This window comes from Microtus oregoni, unplaced genomic scaffold, assembly GCF_018167655.1.
Source record: "Microtus oregoni isolate MIOR12 unplaced genomic scaffold, Mior012 000048F_ref0000485, whole genome shotgun sequence".
Classification (NCBI taxonomy): Eukaryota; Metazoa; Chordata; class Mammalia; order Rodentia; family Cricetidae; genus Microtus; species Microtus oregoni.
In genome coordinates, this window is record NW_024543222.1 from 10,506,200 (window position 1) to 10,528,252 (window position 22,053).

Consider the following 22,053-nt stretch of genomic DNA (forward strand, 5'->3'; position numbering starts at 1 on the left):
TACCAAAGAATGCCTGGTGTTCACTGGGGAAGCAGCAACACGTGAGATGCTGGGAAACCTTACTACCCACCCCTCCACCGCCCAACGGAAACCTTACTACCCACCCCTCCACCGCCCAACCGTACCCGAAAATAAGGTTTACTGGAGGGAGAAAAAGGAGTGGAGACGCGTTGCTTTTTAAATGCCAATTTGACGACAGCAGGCTTAGGAGTAATCCTGCTGTGACTGGCTAAGACTGGGGCGGAGAAGCCTTCAGAGACCCAGCGCCTCCGAGAGACACAAACGCGGGTTTCTGCTTCACGACAGTAGAGGCCTGAGGACTCCCTGAAGGCTGCGGGTAGACCCCCGTGCCTTCAGCAGGGTGTGCTAGCTTCTGCTTTCAAATGTGAAGCTCACTCGGGGGTCAGAGTTGAAACATCATGCTATCAAATCGTTTATAAATGTTTATTAAATGTCAGTAATTTTTACAAAGCAAATATTAATAGTAAGGAAACAAATTTTTGCAAAAATATGTACAAAAGTAAAAAGCCTAAATGAATAGCAACTGGTTTTATAAAAAGAAACCATTCCTTCCACTCACAGACCTCCTGAAGAAATAATTTACTGCTACTCTGGAACCAAAGCACTGGCCAAAAGAAATTTACAACAGTATCAGACAATGTGCCTAGTTCCTGGAAAGTTATAAAAAGATGTACAGAAAAAAAAATCTAAGCCACAAATACTTTTATTCAGGGTAAAATAAACCATGTCTCGTTAGGAGCGGTATCTGCCACGGTCGCACTGAGTGCTTCGGATAAGGCTTCTTGTGCCCCGCGAGCTCACAAGTAATAGAGAAAAGCCATCTAGTATTTTGCGATTCTGCTTTCAAGTAAGAAAGAGGTAAAGAGAGGTTACACAGTGCAGTCTGCTTCATCACCCTATGCGCTCAACCAGAACACATTGCCTCCTTCCTCCCCGTCACTCCTGCTACCATCAAACGGGTACGGTTAGGGCCAAAATCGCCACTCTTTTTAGCAGTGCCGTATCTGTGAATAAAATCAGAATCACATAGCAAAAAGGTGGTTTCTTGGGATCAGTGATTGTCACAGATTGGAAGTTTATGCTTCCTGCATTCAGGTAGGCTTCAATCCATCTGGAGTTTCATCACCGTTAACACAGCAAAGGTCACAAAAGTCTCTTGACAGCCCACAAGATACAGGCACGTGTGCTTGAAAAGGCAAGCGGTAGTCTCTGCTCTTGGCGGAGTCAGGAGATCTCAAATTCAAGATGAAGAGTAGACAGGGGGACCCCATCTCAAAAGCACACAGATATACAAACAAATGGAAAACAATGTTCTGTGCCATTCCCTGGCACTTAAAACTGGATGGTTAGACCTGAACGCTATATATAGGGACGAACAGGTCAATTCAATGCTCATCTACATTCAGGCGGGTGAAGAATGATAGTGGACACACACCGCTTTGGTGAATCGGGCAAGCGCCTGCCAGGCGAGGCTAGCGGTATCCAGCTGATGGCATCTGAGAAGGCACCATCAGGTTTGAACACAGAATTCAATCTTTAGTGGAAACTGACTAAGTCCTAACGTCGTACCATAAGCAAACGGGCATCATGTGCCCCATGCTTTCTAGACTGAAAAGCCATCCCAGCGTTAAAGGAAGAAAAGAAAGGAGAAAGAGCTTTCTCCTGAGCAGCACAGCACAGGCTCGCTGGGCTCGTGGGATTCAATGTGCTGAAACCACAGGAAGATACAGCCAAGGCCTATTTCCAAATGAGAGGACCTGCAAGACTGTACTCTCCATCTTTTAATAAAATTAAAAGAAATGAAAAGGTAGCAGAGCGGCTTTCTCTAGGTTTATTTGGGAATTTGTTACAAAGGTTTGACTGGGCTTTACAGGTAGGGTGCATGAGTTCATACAGGAAATTCAGATTAACACTGACACTTGGTCTCCTCGAACGAGAAATAGGACATCACTGCAAACTGTGATCCAGAGTAACGTTTCAAATGGTTTGTTTGGGTTTTGCCTAAATGTATCATTAAATAATGAAAGCACCAATTTGAGGGATTTCCAAATAGCTTGAGTTTCAGGATATAACCACATAACTTGGAGATTTTATTCTTCATATAAACGAGGCATAACCGGATGTGAACACCAACGCTGAGGAACACATCCCGTCAGCATTTGGGCTTACACTGGACGGTGGTTGGTTCACTTAGAGGGTACAGGCTGTGCTGCATCTGACAACACTTGTCATTTCTGGCACCAATGTGGTCCTACTTTCTCTCACTTGAAATCAACAGCTGCCACCAACTGAGCAGGCATTTCCCTGGAAAGCCTGGGCTGGAGAGCCTCACAAGGACCCACCACGGCACTGTGAGAGAAAACGTGCTCCTCTTCAGGGTGCCTTGGCTTGTTTGGCTGCAGCTGCCCTCTGGCTATCAAAACCCTTTCCAGATAGAAAAACTGAAATGGAGGCATCAATTTAATACAGAGAGCATTTGGCAGAAAGCAGCATTTCAAAAGATTAGGCAAATTTAAGTGGCAGAAACGCACCTTCAAGATGATAAGAAGCCCTTTCCCCGTTAGAAACAATTAAGGTTAAATCTATGGTGTCTTTCATTTATAAGGCAACTCTGTAAAACGTAAAAAAATTTCAAAGTCAACCAAGACACTTGTGTGATCGTGCGCTGCAGGAAGGGGTAGTTAGGCACGGGTCAATCCACTTGCCCAAGACATGGAAAGTCCAATGCCCCACGGAGCTTCGACTCCAAGTCTCCACTTTAGGGACTGGGGGAGTCAGAGGCAGCGCAGGGAGGGTGGAGCACCTTCTCAATTCTGTTGGCTAAATTTTGCCTTCCTCTTCACACAATTCAATTCACAAAAGGACCTGACTTTCAGCTGTAAGATTCCTTTCAAACATGGACCAGAACTTTTTGGCTGAGCCTGACAGTTTTTTGAATTCTAAACAACCCGGTATAAACTGCAAGTAAGCAATCCACTGCTTCAGAATGTACTAGCCTGCATTTGGTTCTGAGCGTCTGCATGCTCCAGAAGGATGCTGTGTCTAGCTGGGTGCTCTCGTCATTTCTTGGCAATAGTCACAATGGAGAAAGTCAGTGATCTGCTCTGACAGGCAGTTTCTGTTCTCACCAGAGTCAGGTGTAACTGGACATAACTGCTTTCTGGAGGGACTGACTTCTACCTTCACTGCAGTTAGTTGTGGCCAATGCACAGCAATGCTTGCTAAATTAACACAAAACAAACCAAGTGTTACCGTGCACGTGCTCAAATGTCCATCAGCCCTGGAGTTATGCTAACCCCATACACTTAAACAATACATTCTTTTTGGTAAAAAGGACTAGATGTACAACATTTCAAATATACATAAATTATGCTACCAACACCTGCACTGTGATATTGGACTACATGTCTTAAGTTCATGTATTACCAGAGGCAAGAAAACACTGGAATTTATAAATAAAAAGACAGCAAGAGTTCAAATCCAAGACAAGTCAGGTCTGTCGAGAACACATCCCTCATTAGGACACTAAGAGGCCCAGTTCTCACACCGGCCATCAAGGACTAAGGAACACCACTGCCTGCGAGCCACCAAGTTGACCAATCTTTGAGGGCCCAATTTCTTGCCTGAAAAGAGTCACACAGTAACGTGAGAGGCACCACAGTCCTCATGCATTCTCCAGGGAAAGCAGGGGTGTGCTCAGGCTATGAAAACTCCACAGGCCAGCTGGAACATGACAAATGCTTTCGTATGCCAGTCACTACGGGTATCTCTAATCACAAAGCTACTTTATGGGCATGGTTTAACTTAGCAGTGCTTGTGTTTGTGTGCATGCGCATGTGTGTGTGTGTGAAAGGCAAACCTCCTAAGTATGGACCAAAAGAATTACTTGTCCTTAGATGCATTCTTAAGACATTCAAATGTACCTCAATAAGGTTGTCATCTCCTACACAACAGCAGCACCAGCACATACAAACTGTGTCCACAGGGACACTAAGCATGAACGGGATACTCAAAGGATGACTTCTTGCATATTTCACAGGAAAATACTGCCCACCAAGCTCTTGGCGACAAAGAACCCCCAAAACACCACAGTTAGAGCTGCTGAGATTGAGACAGGAGGGCAACAGAAAGAAGACCCAGCAGAGTTTTCCTCCAGCAAGGCACAAAACCAATAGAGACAGACACATGGCACTCTGGAACAGCTATGGTGCATGCCCTTTCTAGTTGCTGTTATGGTAAAAATGTTTCTAACACAGCATATTAAGTTACTGCTACTTAAATATGGAAAAGGCAAACTGCACGCCACTGGTTATTTTAGATCAATATAGTCCATGTACCATTTGTGAGCGCACCAGCATCAGACCGAATTCCATACTGTAAACTTAAACACTAAGACATTACCTTCAGAAGCTACAGACACTGAGAAGAAAACTACTGCTGCGTGTGCAAGCAAGGGCAACACAGCGCAGCTCAGCCTCCGAAGACCTAGGCTGCCGGGCCCTAGACTGAACTTCCTCTAACAGCCCCTTCACGCTGTGTAAGGCACTCTCTCTCGGGTCTCATCTTAGAGCTGAGCGTTCCTAGTCTCATCCCTACAAAGAGTTAAGGATGCTGCCTACTCTTGGCACTGCAGGAAAACTCGGCTAGCACGCAGAAGAATTCAAACCTGAAATTCACCTAGTGTGAGGCTGACCAGGAAGTTACACCTGGACTTGAATGGAAGCCGAGGTGGAAGCAATCAAAGCCTGGATTCCAGCAGATATTGGCAATGTGTTGTTAAGTGAGCAGATTTCAGTCCCACACTGAAGGCCGCAGAAGGACAAGGTCTCTAAGAAGTTAAGACACAGAACTGAGACTTTTCTAATCGCTGTTGTAAACTGCTATTTAAAAAACAAAAACAAGACAAACAGAAACAATCAAAACCACAACAAGGTATTAAAATAGCAAGTCTTGTCATCACTGGAGCATGAGCTGTTTGAGGTTGTCGTGGAGGATTGTGTCCTTCACGTCGCGGAACACGAGGCGGATGTTCTCCGTGTTGATGGCGGTGGTGAAGTGGTGGTACAGTGGCCTCTGCTGCTGGTCCCGGCGTTTGCCCCGGAAGCATTCCACCAGAAACTTTTGGACGTCTCTTAAGCAGTGTGGGTCCCCTTCAAAGTCTAAGAAGTAGTCTTTGATGCTCACAACTTGTACTTTCTCTTCAAGCAAGTCTGTCTTGTTTAGGAAGAGAATTATAGAGACATTGCTGAAAACTCGGTTATTGACAATTGTTTCAAAGATGTTCAGAGATTCTGTAAGGCGATTGGTCAGGCGATCCTCCATAAGCACCTGGTCAAATTCACTTGAAGACACAAGGAACAGTATTGATGTCACACTGTCAAAGCATTCAAACCAACGTTTCCGTTCTGATCTCTGGCCGCCTACATCAACCATTTTGAAAGGAACATTTTTAATTTCAAAGTCGTACTCATGGATGCCTTTGGTGGGTCTCCTGGCAAGCAGAATATCTTGCTGTGATGGAATGTAATCCTGGAAGAGAAAAGGGTTTATACTTAGGAGTCCACAAGTAGCAATAATGGATGTGCAAATTAAATAATTAAAAAAAAAAAAGACAAGGTCTTACTAGTAGCCTGAGCTGGCCTCTAGCTTGAGATCCTTCAATCCTCCTGTCTCAGCCTCCCAGGGGCTAGAATTGCAGGTGTGAGGCCCCACCACCGGCGCACCTCACATGTAGGTGGAATTCCCAGCTGACTTCACCCTCCTGCACCGCCACTAGTACCCACTCTTGGTCAGACCAGAATCATTTCAAGGCCCACGCTTCTCCATGCTGTTCCTCGCCCCTCTAAAAGCAGGAGGATCTGAGAATATAATTCACGAGGCTCACTTTCCATGTTTGGTTCTGACCTACTCTCTAATTTGTTACAAAGCTTCTTCATTGTACACACCTCCTTCATGACGGTGAATAAGGCCCATTCTGTCATACGTGTGAAAAACCTTTAACCTAGCACAAGTGACTATCAGTGCGCATGCTGGACCATAGGCTAGTCTGTTTCCAGGCAACGGTTCAAACAGCTCTTACTCACTTGATGTGGGATTCCCCTCTGTATGCTATGAATGTTTTATTACCACTGGTTACTAAAGAAGCTGCTTCAGTCTATAGCAGAGAAGACTATAACTAGGCTAGAAAAGATATATATAGAGAGTAAGCAGAGTCAAGGAGAGGCCACATAGCTGCCGAAGGAAACAGATGCCCTGGAACCTTACTGGAAACCCATGAGCCTCGTGGTAAAATACAAAATAATAGGAATGGGTTAATTTAAAATGTAAGAGTTAACTAGAAATATGCCTTAGCTATTGGCCAAACAGTGTTGTAATTACAATAGTTTCTGTGTTATTATTCGGGTCTGAGCACCAGTACTCTGCTGAGGAACAGGACAGGCACGCCCGCACACTTGTCCTGGAAGAGCATCACTGTCAAGAAGGTTAGCTCTTCCCGAACCCTTCATGTGGTTACGCCACGACGACTAGGCTGACCTGTATTCCTGCCTCTGCCTCCTCAGTGCTGGGATCACACATTTATGCACATGCGAGTGTGTGAGTGTGTGCCTGCACAGGCGCGTGTGCACGCTCTCATGTTTAAGGCGGAGTATTGCTATGCTGTCCTGGCTGACCTGGAATTTGTTGACAACTCTTCTGCCTTAGTCTACACGTTCTAAGACTGCAGATCCTACCACCATGCTAGGCTTTCCAGACCTTGTGAGCACGGAAACAAGCTCTTGAACAAAGGCAGCTGCTAGCTGCCGGAGAGTAACTGCACCCCAGTGGCACACTTCCTTACATGCCCTGACTGGTTCTTCTTTCTCAGGCTAGTACTTTTCCACAAGTCCCATGGCTCTTTGGCAAAACTCAAAGAGGAGCAGTTTTAATACTTAGCTTCATGGGCAAAATATTTTAAAAGTCAAGGTAGGATGGAAAACTGACTTTACAAGCTGTCTGCATTTTATGTCTTTCCCAGGGCTCAACACATAGTAGGGTCTCTGCAGCTTTAACAGGAGAGAAGCAAACAGGATTCTGTGACTTGTCCTAAGTTCACAGGATGGGTGAGCAACACAGCACGGCCAGCTTTACTCTCCTCCCCTTCCCAACAATGCGCTGACCACACAGCTCTCCTCTGCGCTCTCTGGGCTTCAGAACTCTTCTCAGTTCAGCAGTTTAAGCACCTACTATAAATGGCTGGGACTGGCTAGACTACTTATTTACAAGCTATTTGTTGATTGCCTACTTTGAGCCAGGCACTGTCACTAGGCACCAGGGACTTAACTCTTACTATAAAGATGGAAGCAGGGTCCTCATGAAAGAATGGGTAAAAGACAAAGTAACCATCAACTGTGATATATGCAACAAAGAAACAAGGGCTAACTAATACAGACAGGAAAAGGATGACAGCTATGGAAGTGACCTGCGGTGGAGTTCAAGGTCGTCTTTGACTACACAGTAAGTTCAATTCTAGCCTGAGCTACAAGAGACCTTGTCTCAAAATACAACCCCAGCAACAATGAAAAGATGTATGTGAATGGTGTGATTAGAGAAAAACCTAACTGAGAACAGAAAAGCAGATCAAATTAACTCTGTTTAAACTGTAAGAAATCACTCTTTAAAAAGAAAATCATTAGCCAGACATGATAGTGCATGCCTTTAATTCCGGTGGAAGGCAGACACAGGCAGATCTCAGTGCGTTCAAGGCTAGTCTGGTCTACAAAGCAGGTTCCAGGGCTGTGTAATGAGAGCTAGTCTTGAAGAGGACATGGGTTTAGTTCCCAGGATCCACATGGCAGAGGTAACTCCAGTTCCAAGAAAACCACCATCTTTGTCTGGGCTCCTGGGGGACCAGGTAAACACAGTGGTGCACATAATACACATATAGACAAGCACTTATACACAAAAAATAAAAATAAATACATTTTAAAAAATGTTTAGGGCGGAGGAGGTAAACTCATTCAGGGAAGTGTATGCATGCAGCATAGGCCTGAGGTCCTGAGTCTGGATCCCCAGTACCCACATCAAAATGGTGGGTGTTAGCAGAGCCCCACTTACATCCCAGAGTTGGAGAGGTGGGGACAGGAGGGTACCAGGGAGAAACCTTGTCTCAAACAACCAGAAGACACACAACCCCAAAAGCAGGCACCTCGACTCGCGTGTGCACACGTGCATCCATATCCCCACCTACACATCATCCCCTAGTGCTTTCCTCCGCTTACAGGCATTGTGTGCACAAAGTAAGTTAGAAAGAACCCAAGTCCTGGGAGGTTCTTATATCTATGCGGGAAAGCAAGTAAAAAAAAAAAAATACTCCTTTAAAGGCAAACAAATGTAATTAAACCTTAGTTTTGTTTTTTAAAACAGGTTGGCCTTAAACTTAAGATCTTCTGTCCCAGCCCTCTGAGTGTTAGAATTGCAGATGTGTGCCATCACATCACACCCAGCAGGCAAATTCAGTAGGAAAAACATAAGGAAAATGTGAACATGAACCTGCTGGGGAAAAAAGTACAGGTCCTGGCACCCCAAGTACATGGTATGCGATTCTCCTACCCGCAGCAGACTAGTTCTGGGTTTTTCATCAGCACGCTAATACTGAGGCCTCAGCGCCCAGAAGCTCTCACAACAGAAATCTAAGAGGAGGCAAAGGCAGCTGCACTAGAGTCTGTGACTAACAAATTACCTCTCGGGCAATAGCTCTAAGCAGTGAAAACCTTACTTCCAACGACTCTTGGGTATTCGCCAATGCAGAGAGCAGACAGTGGAGCTCCTGCCTGCCATGGGTACAGGAAAGCCATAAGCAGGCCTCAGCCCAGCTGAGTCAGACTCCGGAGTAAACACTGGGAAGATAACAAGCTCCTTCCAAGGGTGACTCTCTTCCCTCAGTTTCTTCAGCAGACCTTGAGGAAAGAGCTCTATTTCCCTGACTCCAATACAAAGGAGTCCTGCTCTATTTCTGATACAGAAACCCCAACAATATTGGAAAATAATAGATGATGTGCAATCTCATTTTGAAACACAAATTTCTTTCATGTTGAAAAACGAGGAAAACTGTCAGTGTTTGTAGCTACAAAGCTTCTTAAAGAGCATGAATGTGGCCACTGCCACCAGAAGTAACGGAAAAGGCAGGCTGCTTAGCATTTTCTCTAACTCCCTAACAAGCTGCCCCCCCCCCCCCCAATTACAAAAAGGAAAATGCGACCCTGGTAACTGCTTCCAAGCACCAATGACAGAACCATTGCTTTGAAACTTACTGGTACTCCAAGTTTATCCAAGTTATCCAGGAAATACTTCACAGACTCACCCTGAAAACAAGAAGAAAACAAAGTTACAAGGGCTTAGATGCTACAGTTTATGCTGTGCTCTGGGGCCTTATACTTGGTCCAAGCATACTTTTCTCAGTCACATTCAGGAAAGCTGAAGCAGGACTACCAAGTGTAAGGCCAGGTCAGGATACATAAGGGAGACTTTTGTCTCGAAAAGAAAAAAAGAAAAAAAAAAAAAGAAAGAAAAGAAAAGAAGAAGAAAGCAATCAGGAAACAAAGAAACTACTTTGACAAATACTAACTTTAAAGCACTTCTAGGCCCTGGGTCAGTCCTCAGCACTGCATTAAACAAATACACAAACAGCCAACCAGAAGCCCACAACAGGACCTACATTTATTATGGTTTAATGGATGACAGCAAGACATTTGCTCCTGCACTTGACCTGTGACAATAGGTCAGCGTGACTGAAATAAAGGAAAACAATGTCTGTATTACAAAAGTTGTCACTGTAGAGATTTTTGTCATGACACCAAATTTGGTAGGCCTAGTTTCCCAAAGGCTGGGTCCCTGTGGGCCTAGAAAAGAGTTTCCTTCTCAGGTCCTGCTACACTGAGGGCTCTGTCTGCCCCGCATTATGAATGGGTCGTCATCTGGCCACAGGTTAGTAGCACCTGACACTGGACAATGGGAACACAGCAGATAACTACGTTATACAAAGCTTTCAAACACTGGCATGTTTTATTATACAGCATTTAAAAACCATATTTGCCAACAAGTATACCCATCTTATCACAAGTCTGTGGAAGGCTGTCACATTCCCAGTGTCGGGCAGATTCGGGGTTTCCTATATTCGAACACTGGCTGGAAGCTCAAGCTTTATACTTCTAGCAACAAAAACTTCAACTACTTTCCTTGAGATAGCGGGGTAGCCAAGTGTCCAAATGCCAGCCATTACTTTAGGCAAAAGCAGCATGGCCTGGAAAACGATGGCTGGAACAGCTCAAAGTAAGTCTACATCCTTCAGTTTCTGAGACAGCCGTCCAGCTTCTGTTTCAACACACAGTCATCAGAAAGATACTCAAGGTGGAGACTGAACATAAGTGACCATTTTACTGTCCAATCTAGGGCAGTCTCTCTTCATCCAGGGAAACCAGCTATGGTTTGGGGCTGTGTCACGACCACACACACTTCTGGCCACAAAAACAAGCGGATGAAGAACACAGCAATATGGACTGAGGCTCCCATACTCATGTGCTGCTCTTTACCTGAGGCACAGATGGTTGTGAGCTGCCGGAAGGGGGTCCACTGGAAGAGCAGACAGTGTTGAGCCATCTCTTCAGCCCCCAAGTTTTCCCCTTTCTTTCTTTCTTTCTTTCTTTCTTTCTTTCATCTATCTTTTAGTTTTATTCAAGATAGGGTTTCTCTGTGTAGCCTTGACTGTTCTGTAGACCAGAATGGTCTCAAACTCATAGAGACCCACCTGCCTCTACCTCCCGAATGCTGAGATTAAAGGCATGTGATGTGCCACCATAGTACTTCTAAGTACTATCTTTTGAACAAAGAGTCCTTCCTTCCTTCCTTCCTTCCTTCCTTCCTTCCTTCCCTCCCTCCCTCCCTCCCTCCCTCCTTCCTTCCTCTTCTTCTTGAGGTAGGGTTTCTCACTTTTTAACAAATAGTTTTAATACTCCCCCCCCCCTTCTTTCTTTTGAGGCAGAGTTCCAGTGAATAACCAGAAGTGGCTTTGAACTTACAGCAGGACTTTGAGGCCTCCTGGGTGCTGACATTAAAGGAATGAGCTACTGTGTGGCCGTTTCAATACCAACTTTGAGTACACAGCTTTCGGTACCTTTCCATTTATATCCACAGTGATCCTTTGGACAGAGTTAAACATTTTTAACTGCTAAGCTCTCCTGGTTCCTCCTTCCCATACAGGGGAAACACTGAGTTCATTCTTCAATAGAGAATCTAGACAAAGATAAAAGAAGCCGACTGGTGGCACAGCCTGAGATCCTGGCACTTGGGAATCGGAGGTGCAGTCTGAGGACCAGTTCAAGGTCAGTCTGGATTATGTGAGCCTTGCCTCAAAGAACAACAACAATAAAAGAAAAGAAACCCATGTACAAGTCGACAGTAAAACTTCAACTACATAAAAAGCATTAAGACTAGTAATCTTACAAAGGTAAGATACATGAAAGCGAGAATGCCCTCACCACGAGTACATGAGTACTATCTGAAGCAGCATCCTTCCTTCCCTTACAAGTAAATACTTACACCACCCTATTGTTTGAGGTTTACAGAAAACAGTACACATCCCAGAGGCATCACAAACACACACAAAACTCTTAGAAAGTCAGGAACACTACGCCCCATAAAATCTCTAATGGCCTTTGGTCTGCCCCAAGAACTTACTCAGCATGAACAAAGGATGCACACCAAAGGACATTTAAGCTGGGAGTGATGGCCCACACCAGAGATCAGGAGTTCACAATAGCAACAGCTTTAGAGCACTCCAAAAGGAATAAATAAATAAAATGTCATTGATTCAGTGCCAATTACAACAATAAAATTTGGAACATTATTTTTCCGCACAGAATTAGGAAAGAAATGTAATGAATCTAGGTATACTTAAACCTAAAATATTGTGTTATCAAATATAAATATTTGAGATCACCGCCACGTATAAAATACTTGTGCTAGTAAATGCTAAACTGAAGTAGTCATACTTCATAGTCATAAAGTCAAAGCCTACAACCTTGACCTGCAAGGCGTTCTTTCACATAGTGGCAAAGTCCAACCCGTGTTTATGTCAGGCTCTTTAGTCCTTTATCATACACGGCTAAACTATACAAACGTTTCAGGAAAAAACCCATCCCCATTGTTCGTATGTGCTTGGACTTACCTTGCTATTGTTAAAAAGATCTTAATTCTATAGCAGCACATGTTGATTCAAAGAGCTGTGAGACTTAGCTCAGCTGTATATTAACTCTTTAAAATATGGGTAAAGGTAACTGCAGCATTGTAGGTAAGTATAGCCTATAATCTAGAAAGGCTGAAGCTGGGGGATTGCCATGAGTTCATGGCCAGTTTTCCTTACAGGGTAAATTCCAAGTAAGCTTAGGATATCCAGTAAGACCCAGAGCAAGAAGAGAGAATAGGAGGAAAAAGGAGAAGAAAAAGGAGGGTGGAGGAAAGAAGAAGAAATCATGGCCATTTTAGAACTACAAATACTTTAAACAGTTCAGAGTGCATACTGCTCTTCTCGAGGCCCTATATTTGGTTCCCAGAAGTCAACAGCCACTTACCTGTACTCACAATCACCTGTGACTCTAGCTTCAGGGGATCGGACACCCTCTTCTAGCCTCTGTGGGCACCTGCACTTGTTGCATATATACACACATACATAATTAAAAATAAATCTTAAAAAAGATTTACTTTTATGTGTACAAGTGTTTGTCTGCATGTATGTTAGTGCACCATGTGCCTGCGGTACCCACAGAAGCCAGATGTGTCAGATGCCCTGGAACTGGAATTCTACATGGTTGTAAACTACCATGTGAGTACGGGAAACTGACCACATGGGTGTCCTCTGCAAGAGCACCAGGGCTCTTAACCTAGGAGACATCTGTCTAGCCCCAATAAAGGCACATCCTAAAACCAAAGCTACTACACACTTTCCACCACCTCTGTGCCTGTCTCTCAGTGCTGGGACTTCAGCAGAATGCTTCTCACACCTGACTGAAGGGTTCATCTGAAATCTTGTGGGCTCAGATTAGTTCCTAACTTATTAGAAATTCAAAATTTCATGAAAACCAAATAAGTGGTAATGATCACGGTAAAGGCATGCAATACAGACAAACAGGTCAGGGCCATATAGTGACATCCTGTCTCAGAATGAAGGAAAAAGAAAAAAGTCATGGTGCAATTGCTATCAAACCTTGGCTTCTACAGACACTAAATGAGAGTGCATTCGGGACTTTGAAATTAAAATAATTTACACTCCCCACATTTAAGCATATGATGGACTTCGACTATTCCCGTCTTGCCTTCTTTCCCATCTCAGCCGTATCTACTCAAGGACATAATACATTCTATGTTATTTCTGTGGAAAACACATCTTGGCTAAAACTGTCTCCAATCAAAAAAGTTATGTTGGGGCTGGAGAGGCGAGGCAATCTGGTCTCCCCCCCTCCCCCACTCTTTCTTAACAAGGTCTTGCCTATGCTGACCTTGAATTCAAGATACTCCTGTTGACACCTCCTGAATTCTAAAAACCAGTAGCTTTTAAATGCATTGAAGAGAAGTAAAACCATGGAGAAAACTCTTCTTACAATCTCAAAAGCAAATAAACAAGCAAACAAACAAAACTAAAAAAGCACAAACTGTTTATAATCTACAGTGTACCCCTGAAGGCTATGAACACACAGCAGGGTTTCTGACCCCAGGCTTCTGAGGGTCCCTGTTGTTTGTGTCCAATGCTGGCTGCCTGACATGTTCACCTTCAAGAGCATGTGTGAACCAAGGAGGAAGGGCTGGGAGAAGGCTCCCTAACTAACTTTTTCTTAACAATTTCCGTACTCATGTCTTCTAGTTTACTAGTGCTGGTGTGAAGAAAAAGAAGGGAATTGGAGTTCTTTCTTTAACCCTGAGTGAGTGATTTGACCAAGTTTCCAAACTTTCCTAGGTCCCTATTTCCCCAACAGTGGACAGAATTCAGTGGTTCAATAATCAATTCTTCACTGTACAAAGTACACTGACTTAAAGTTAGATTCTCATGTTGGACCATGATGGCACACACCTTTAATCCCAGCACTTGGGAGGCAGAAGCTGGAGGATCTCTGTGAGTTCAAGGCTAGCTTGGTCTACAGATCAAGTTCCAGGACAGCCAAGGCTACAAGAAGAAACCCTGTCTCAAAAAACAAAACGAAACAAAAAACAAACAAGCAAACAGAAAGAAGTAATAAACAAAGAAACAGAAGCAGGGAGATATATAAGTTCAAGACCAGCCTGATCTACGCGTAGAGTACCAGGCTAGTCACAGAAAGAATGAGACCAGTCTCAAAACAAAGTTGGATTCTCTTTTCAGTATAGGTCATGTTATTAACCTGAATTTTGCTTTTGTTGTCTCATTATCCAAGTCATGCAGCTTAGTCTCTCTATAAATACAACAGAGGACTTCGTGGGGTGCATAAGGAACACTATAAAGTTAAGACTTGTTGATCCTAACTTGAAATTGAGTTAGCTTTTCTTGGTCCAGTCTCTACTACCAAAAGAAATTTAAAATCAAATTTCACAAAAAAAATCCATTTCCTGGTTCAGACTTAAAACCTCATAGTGTCACTTCTAATTCTTTTTCCTCTGCAAAGCAGGGAGGTAACTTTTTGGCTATGGACATTTAGGATCCATGTAAACGTGTAGACAATGATTCCAGCCTCAAACATCCTGTTGGCAAAGTCAACGCACATCACCTGAGAGACTCCACAAACCTTCAAGTTGTAGCTAAGCTAGAAACAGATAGCTACATTGTCCCCCATTCCCGAGAATCATGTTATAAACGTACTTTCTTTGTTTGTAAAGACATGGGCCAGAAGTTAATCCAAAAGCTAAGAAAGAACCTATGCTAGAAAGTAATTTTTAAAAGCAAATAGACTGAGAGACCCAGTACACTTGACACCTACTGCCTCAGATGCTAATTCCAAGTGCCCTTCTACAACCTGAACTAACCAAAGACTGTGTGTACCTTTCTGAAGAATATCATGCTTCAGCTGGATAGTCCAAGAATATACAAGAAGGAATCACCTATTCTTTGAGGGAAAACAAACAAAACTACTGACAGCTTTATGCCAATAGGGAAAGACAACTTTATTTGAGGTAGTTAAGAAGTAGAGGTTTAAAAGCCTTAGTGAGGGTTCAGTGGTTCAGAGCACTTGTTGCTCTTCCAGGGACCCAAGTTCAGATCCCAGAACCCAAGTCAGGTGGCTCACATCTATAATTCTAGCTTCAGGGAATCCAATGCCCTCTTCCAGCTCTGTGTTCCACATGATGCAGACACAAATATTTTACTCTAGAATGAAATCGGGGAATATGTAGCAATGCCTTTAACAAAGACTGTCTGTAGAGTGATACTGGAAAGAATCTGCAACTTCAGCCACGATAGAGAACCACTGGATCATTTTTATTTATCCAGACTGAAGATCAGCTGTCTACCCACAAACGACAGTACTCCTCAGGCCAAATCCAGCCCACTGCTTGTTTTAAGGCTCATTTCTCAATGATTGGGAAAAACATGAAGAGTATTTTTAACATGTGAAATGGTGTGAAATCAAATTTTAGAGTCTAAAAATAAAACTATATTGATGCACAGCCACACTCATCTCTGCTTCCACACCCTGCAGCAGAAGGGGGCAACAGAGGAAGCCCATGCACACTCTCCTCTTTTTGTACCACTGCACAGGGCACTGAGGGTGATGGTGAGCAAGTTTTAAGATGAGGATGCTTCAAACAGCACCAGTACTGCCACGGTACTCCACCCACCCCCTCCGCCAGCTACACTGACAAGTTCATATGCACAATAAAAAGACAAAAGAGGATTTTGAATGCCAGGCTTTTAATATGCACCACAACATCAGTACTTGCATAGTGATTACGCTAGATGGTGAAGCACCGTGTTTACTATGTAATGCCACTGTAGCTAACTATAAGAATACAGTGTGGGTCAGCACTTACAGACTAAACATCTCCACCTATTTCCAAAGTTTCCATGTGGTTCACTGTTTTCCAAGCAAGGAGTGTCATTTACTGCTGGAGAGCTGATTAAGTCATGTTTGATTGCAGCAGCCAAACAAGCATGTCCAAAGATGACAGACTTAGCCTTTCAGTGAGAACTCAAGGTTGAGCACAGTAGGAATAACCTAAACACTAGGTGGATCTCTGTGAGTTAGAGGCCAATCTGGTCTACATACATATCACATTCCAGGCCAGCCAGGGCTACAGAGCAGGACCCTGTTTCAAAACAAAATTAGCAGCAATAACAAACAGACTAATGATTTCTAGAACTTTCCTCCATTCTTGCTGAATTTATTATCAATAGTGCTCAGTCAGTCGTGTCAAGTTTTAAGTAACTTTAAGTAGCCGAAGAACTGAGACAACACCACATCAGTGCAAATGCATTGGACTCTGATGGTGGGAAAGTGTGAGTGGAGCAGGGAAGGGAGTGGAGGGATAAACACACAAAGCCATGAAAAGAGCGAGGCACTGAATTCCTCGTGAACAGGTACCAGGTGGGAAACACATTAAGTCGAACAGTGCCAATGAGGAATTTAATTTACTCTTGCAAACTTGGCCATCACTACATCCAGGAATTTTGTCAGAAATAGAGAGTCAGTATTCTGGAAACATAGCTCAGTTGGTAGAACACTTTGCCTAGCATGCATGAAACCCTGGGTCTGACCCTCAGCACCAAGGTGCAGTGGCACACACCTGTAACCTCAGCACTTGGAAGGAGGCAGGAGAACCAAAGTTCAAGATCATCCTCTGCTTGATAGCAAGTTTGAGGCCAAAATGAACAACAGTGACCCAGTGTTAACAGAGAAAAGATGAAGGGAGGGTGAAATGAGTATTCGGATGCACCCTTGGCAAGTTCAGTGCCGTGGGCTGAGAGATGGCTCAGCCACTAAAGGCGAGGCTCACAACCAAACTACAAGTTCAGTGGCCCAAGAGTGGAGACAGTTTACTAAATTTTCTGAGCATGGGGATGAAATGGACTTTCTTCTTCTAGACAAACACTACCCTTAACCACTGCTGCCGAACACTGGTTTTTGAAATTAGCTTTGGGAAGAGTAGATTCTATTCTTGAAGGAGTTCAACCTAAAATTATAAGGCAAACCAGTCTATTTTAGAGATGCTTATACTCTGGTAAATCCATCTCAACAACTGGCATTATGACTGAATCTCTAGCAACGTCAAACTGTTTTTATACACTCGCTGTGGTAAAAAGGAAGTGAATCCCTATTGTCACATAAATTTACGACGCATGTTCAGTTCCAAACTCCAACTTCAATTCCTGAAGCATCCTTCAGATCCTAATACAGGCACAAAATCTATTTAACTGCAAACTAAAGCTTCTCCCAGCCTTCTAGCAGAAGAGGTTAGCATGCAATGACAGTACGCTAGAAAGCTCAGTGGGAAAAACCTGCAATGTTTTTTGAAGAATTAACTGCACTCAATGAGACTGCATGCTCACATGGCAATGTCTATCTGCAATTTGCTGCTCTGAGGATGGAGAGTAGGTTCTCACACATGCTAGGTGAATACTGAGCTACATCCCTAACCAAAGACATTTTCAAGGATCAGATGTGTAAAATATTATTACACATCATCATTAATGGGTGAATATTTACAACGGATTTTGAAGGTAACAGTAAGCATTGAGCCTGAACAGGCAAAAATAACTTGATTCTTCTGGTCAGTAAAGCCACTCTTACAAAAAGCTATACATAATTTTATTGCATTTTGAATTGTACTGCTACGGAAGTTTGCAGAAACTTTTATTCTCTTATAATACTTAGGTATGACTAGTACAGTAATGCTTTTCATCTTATATCTTGGCATGAGAAGTTTCAACTACATTATTTGGCCCTTTAGTAAATGTGTTCTAGAAATTTATTTTGTTTATTTTGAGACATAGTGTGTAAGTATGTAAACCTAACTGCCCTCGAACTCACTATGTAAACCAGGCTGGCTTCAAACTCAGAGACCCGCTTGCCTCTGCCTCGGACGTGCTGGGATTAAAGGTGTGTGGTAGCATGTCAAACACCTATTTTGTTTTGAGGTGAGTCATGCTATGTTGCCCGGAAGCCCGAATGCCTGAACTTCAGCCTAAGGACTACATAGCTGGTGCAACCACACCCAGCTTAGGTAAATTGTCCTTACTGGTACAGACCAGAACTGTTTGACGTGCTTATTAACATAACACAGGTTCTCAGGTCTACTAAAAATTTGTCATGCCAAAATCTTAGAAGCTGCAAGAGAAGAGATTCAGACGCAGTCATCCTTGGCATCACTTCATATCTCCACATACATTTTAAAAATAACTTCATCTTTTGTGATTATACAAAATGAACTTTTAAAAAGCCTGGTAAGGGCTAGAGAGACGGTTCAGGGGTTAAAAGCACTTGATGCTCTTCCAGAGGACCTAAGTTTAGTTCCCAGCATCTATATCAGGCAACTTACAAATGCCTGTAACTCCAGCTCCAGAAGACCCAATGCCTCTAGTCTCCATAGGCGCTTGCACAAGTCACATGCGTGTACACACTCATTAAATTTAATTAAGTTAAAAACTATAAAAAAACAAAGCTTTGAAAGCCTGATAAAAAGGGCTAGAGATTGCTCAGTGGTTAAGAGCACTACGTTCCGGAAGACCCAGGTTCAATTCCCAGCATCCATGAGGCAGCTAACAACCATCTGTAATCCTAGTTCCAAGGGATCTGAAGCCCTTTTATTCTCCAAATACACTAGGCACTCAAGTGATTCAGGCATACATGCAGCAAAATACACATACACATAAAATTAAATAATAATAAAAAGGTGTGATTAAAAATGCCAAGCCACTAAGACTCTAGGTTAGAAATTTAATTTACTTTCATTTTATTACAAGAGTAGGTTTTAAGCAACACTGCATATTCTTCATAATTCAATTAAGTCACACATGTACGCAGACTCACACAAAAATCAAGGCTCCACTTGAGTTTAGGGACAACCTGGTCTAAAATGAAAGAACGAATGAATGAAGAAAAAATGGAGGCTCGAGGATAGGGCTAGACACAGGTTTACTATCGAGAAGCTCATCTGACTGGGATTGGTAAGGGAATGATTTTGAAGAAAACTCTGGGAATAGAGAAGGACCAAAGATCCAATCTGCTTATGTTGCTTGGTTAAAATCTACCAGGCAACTGTGGTGAGCCACACCTGTAAGCTCCAAACCTGAAACAGGAGGGTCTGTGAGTTTAAAGCCGGCTGGCAAGACCTTGTCAATAACAACAACAGAAAAAAAAAAAAAAAAAAACCAAACCCAAACCCAACCAAATCCCTATTTATTAGGAATCGCCTAGAACAAGAAAAAGACATTGTTCTCAGTGATAAATACTGACCCAGTGGGCCAGAATTACTAGTTTGAACACCAAGGGATTATACTATCTCCTGTTTTTATTTTAAGAATGAGTCCCAAAGCTAGACATGGTGGCAAATGCCTGTAAATCCCAGCACTTGAGGCTGAGACAGGAAAGATGCCATGAGTTCAAGGACAGCCTGGACTACACGACTATCAGGCCAACCCAGGAGAAAGAAAAGCTGGAGGTTCAACCTGTGCTTTTGCAAGAGCTGTGCACCTTCCTTCCTCTGTACCCACACTAGTGTCAGACACAAATCCTTCCAGTCTCTACCCAAAGACCTTACTTTTCTTGGGAGAGACGGAGAGAATCCAAGAGTCTGCAGAGCAGCTAGACTTGCCCATTTTATAGAACTGAAAAATCTGAAGGACAGAAGCTATGTATGGTTTATCCAAGACTAATTTAAGGAGCAGAGATTGAAAGAAAACTATTTTAGAGGCAAGATTCAAATTCTTGGTTTTTCCCCAGTAAGAATCAGTTCTTGAAGAAACATGAATTTAAGATACACTCATTTTTACTCTTTCTTTCCACTGACTACATTTCTCCCAGCTGCCCTGCCTGCCCTCAGGAATCATACCCTTCTGTTGTTTGCACTGAGGGTTTGTGCATCCCAGAGTACCTTCGTTTGATAAATGGTCTCCTATGGAAACACCTAGACTTAAACTTTTGCTCTCTGTATTCCAGAATGGGGTTATTATCTTGTACATAGCAACAGCTAGAAGAACATCTGCTGGATGCTTTGTATTGTAACTTCCCCTTTTTGACATCCTGTTTCTATCTTGTATGTCCACAAACGCCAGTCACTGAGACTGTAACATATGGAATGATGGTTTTTAGAGTAATGACTACTAAATTTTATCTGCTTATAAAGATAAGCACAGAAAACAGAAAAACAAGAGATAAACTTAAGTGTATATGGCTAAGTTCTTCCAAAGCAAAAGTCCATTTATTTATTTTTAGTATGTCTTGATTTCATGAAAAACATTATTGGAAGTTACAGTATCAAGATGATATAAAGACAAAACTCAAAGATCTTCAGTGTAAGGGCAATCATTAAATGTTACTGCTAAACAAAAAGGCACACAAGAAAAGTGATGAGGGCTACAAAAGAGAATATACAAGTAGAATTTTAAAATCACATTTATTCATGTGTGTGTGTGCATGCATGTGTGGAGGTCAGAGAACAACTCCTTCTACAACATGGGTACTAGGACTAAAGCTATGCTGTCAGACTCGGCAGCAAGCACTTCCTTTACCCACCGCGTCAGCTCACTGGCTTTCCAACAGGACTGAAGGGACTGGATGATGGTGAAACTTGTACGGATATTTAGGTTTCTGAATAATTGTCTTCTAACCAATAGCCAGGCAGGGTAGGGCCTAGCTCAGGTCTCCGTCTGCAGGATTAGAGGGAGCCACAGATCATATGGAATGTGGAAGGTTCTTGCCACAAGCAGACATTCTAAATACACACACAAGGACACTGGACAGATGTCAAATTCCAATAAGAACTGTAGGTAGCATGTATTATATATGTCTTAACTTCACCGTACCAGACTTTATGAGAAGAGTCAGAAGGCGAACTAAAATCTGATTGTTTATACACTGGGAATTAGCTCTGTGCTTCAGTGTTTAGTTAGCAAACCTAATCCCCAGCACTGGGGGAATAAAACATCTACTCAGACAAACCATCATTGCTTCATCTCATAAAATGTGAAAAACTTAAATGCAAGGTAATTAGGTATGCTTTTAAATGAGAAAGTTTTCACTGAAAAGCATTAAAAAGATTTTTAAAGGGTCACATTTTTTTCTTTCTGAGCCTCTTTCAGTTGTTATGCCATCATCTAATAAGATTTTGATCTTCTGTCAAAAATCATTAAAAAATATCAAAATTCAAAAGAAAAATCTATCCATTCATCAATATTCACTTTGTGGGGAATGGTAGTATAGGTCTGTAATCAATCAATCATTAATCAACCATTATTCACTTTGCAGGGCCTACTGGCATAGGTCTGTAATTGCAGCTTCTTAGAAGCCTGGGGAGTTGAGGCAGGAGGGTTCTAGAATGAAGGCTAGGCTGGGCTACAGAATGAGTATAACCTGGGCTACAGAGCAAGATCCTAACTCAAGAGACTGGAGGGAGGACAGTATGCCTGTTAATCCCGGTCTGTTTCACTTATGCCCTTCTAACAGCTCCTCTTGCCTGGTTTCAAGGAACTTCTTTTATTGATCCATATCTCTGAAGTTTTTTTTTAATTTTCATCTTGCTTTTCTCTGGAGAAAAATATTTGATGTTATACAAACAGTACACTAGTATCACCTCTGTAAGTGTATGTAAAGCACCTCCCATCACAGGAACACAACAATATTTACTGATAGCAAAAGAAACTGCAATTTCCCCTTTGCTCTGTCAGTATACCAAACCAACTACCCTCTAAGTTAATGAGATTAACTCTGTCAGTATACCAAACCAACTACCCTCTAAGTTAATGGAATTTCAAATTTCTTTCTAGCATTTTCCATATCACATTTAACAATTCTAAGAGTAAAAATTAGTCAGTTACATTAA

At 42.7% G+C, this 22,053-nt stretch overlaps 1 protein-coding gene across 1 annotated transcript in view; it reads right to left on the reverse strand.

Annotated features, from left to right (window-relative positions):
* Nucleotides 1-430: 430 nt before the first annotated feature.
* Nucleotides 431-22,053, reverse strand: part of Gna13 (G protein subunit alpha 13) — a 39,675-nt gene continuing 18,052 nt past the window's right edge. The window contains exons 3-4 of the mRNA XM_041635756.1: nt 9,312-9,362; nt 431-5,550 (exon numbers count right to left, since the gene is read on the reverse strand). Coding sequence (XP_041491690.1) covers nt 4,978-5,550; nt 9,312-9,362 — 624 coding nt within the window. The 3' untranslated portion in view covers nt 431-4,977. The remainder of the gene's footprint in view (nt 5,551-9,311; nt 9,363-22,053) is intronic.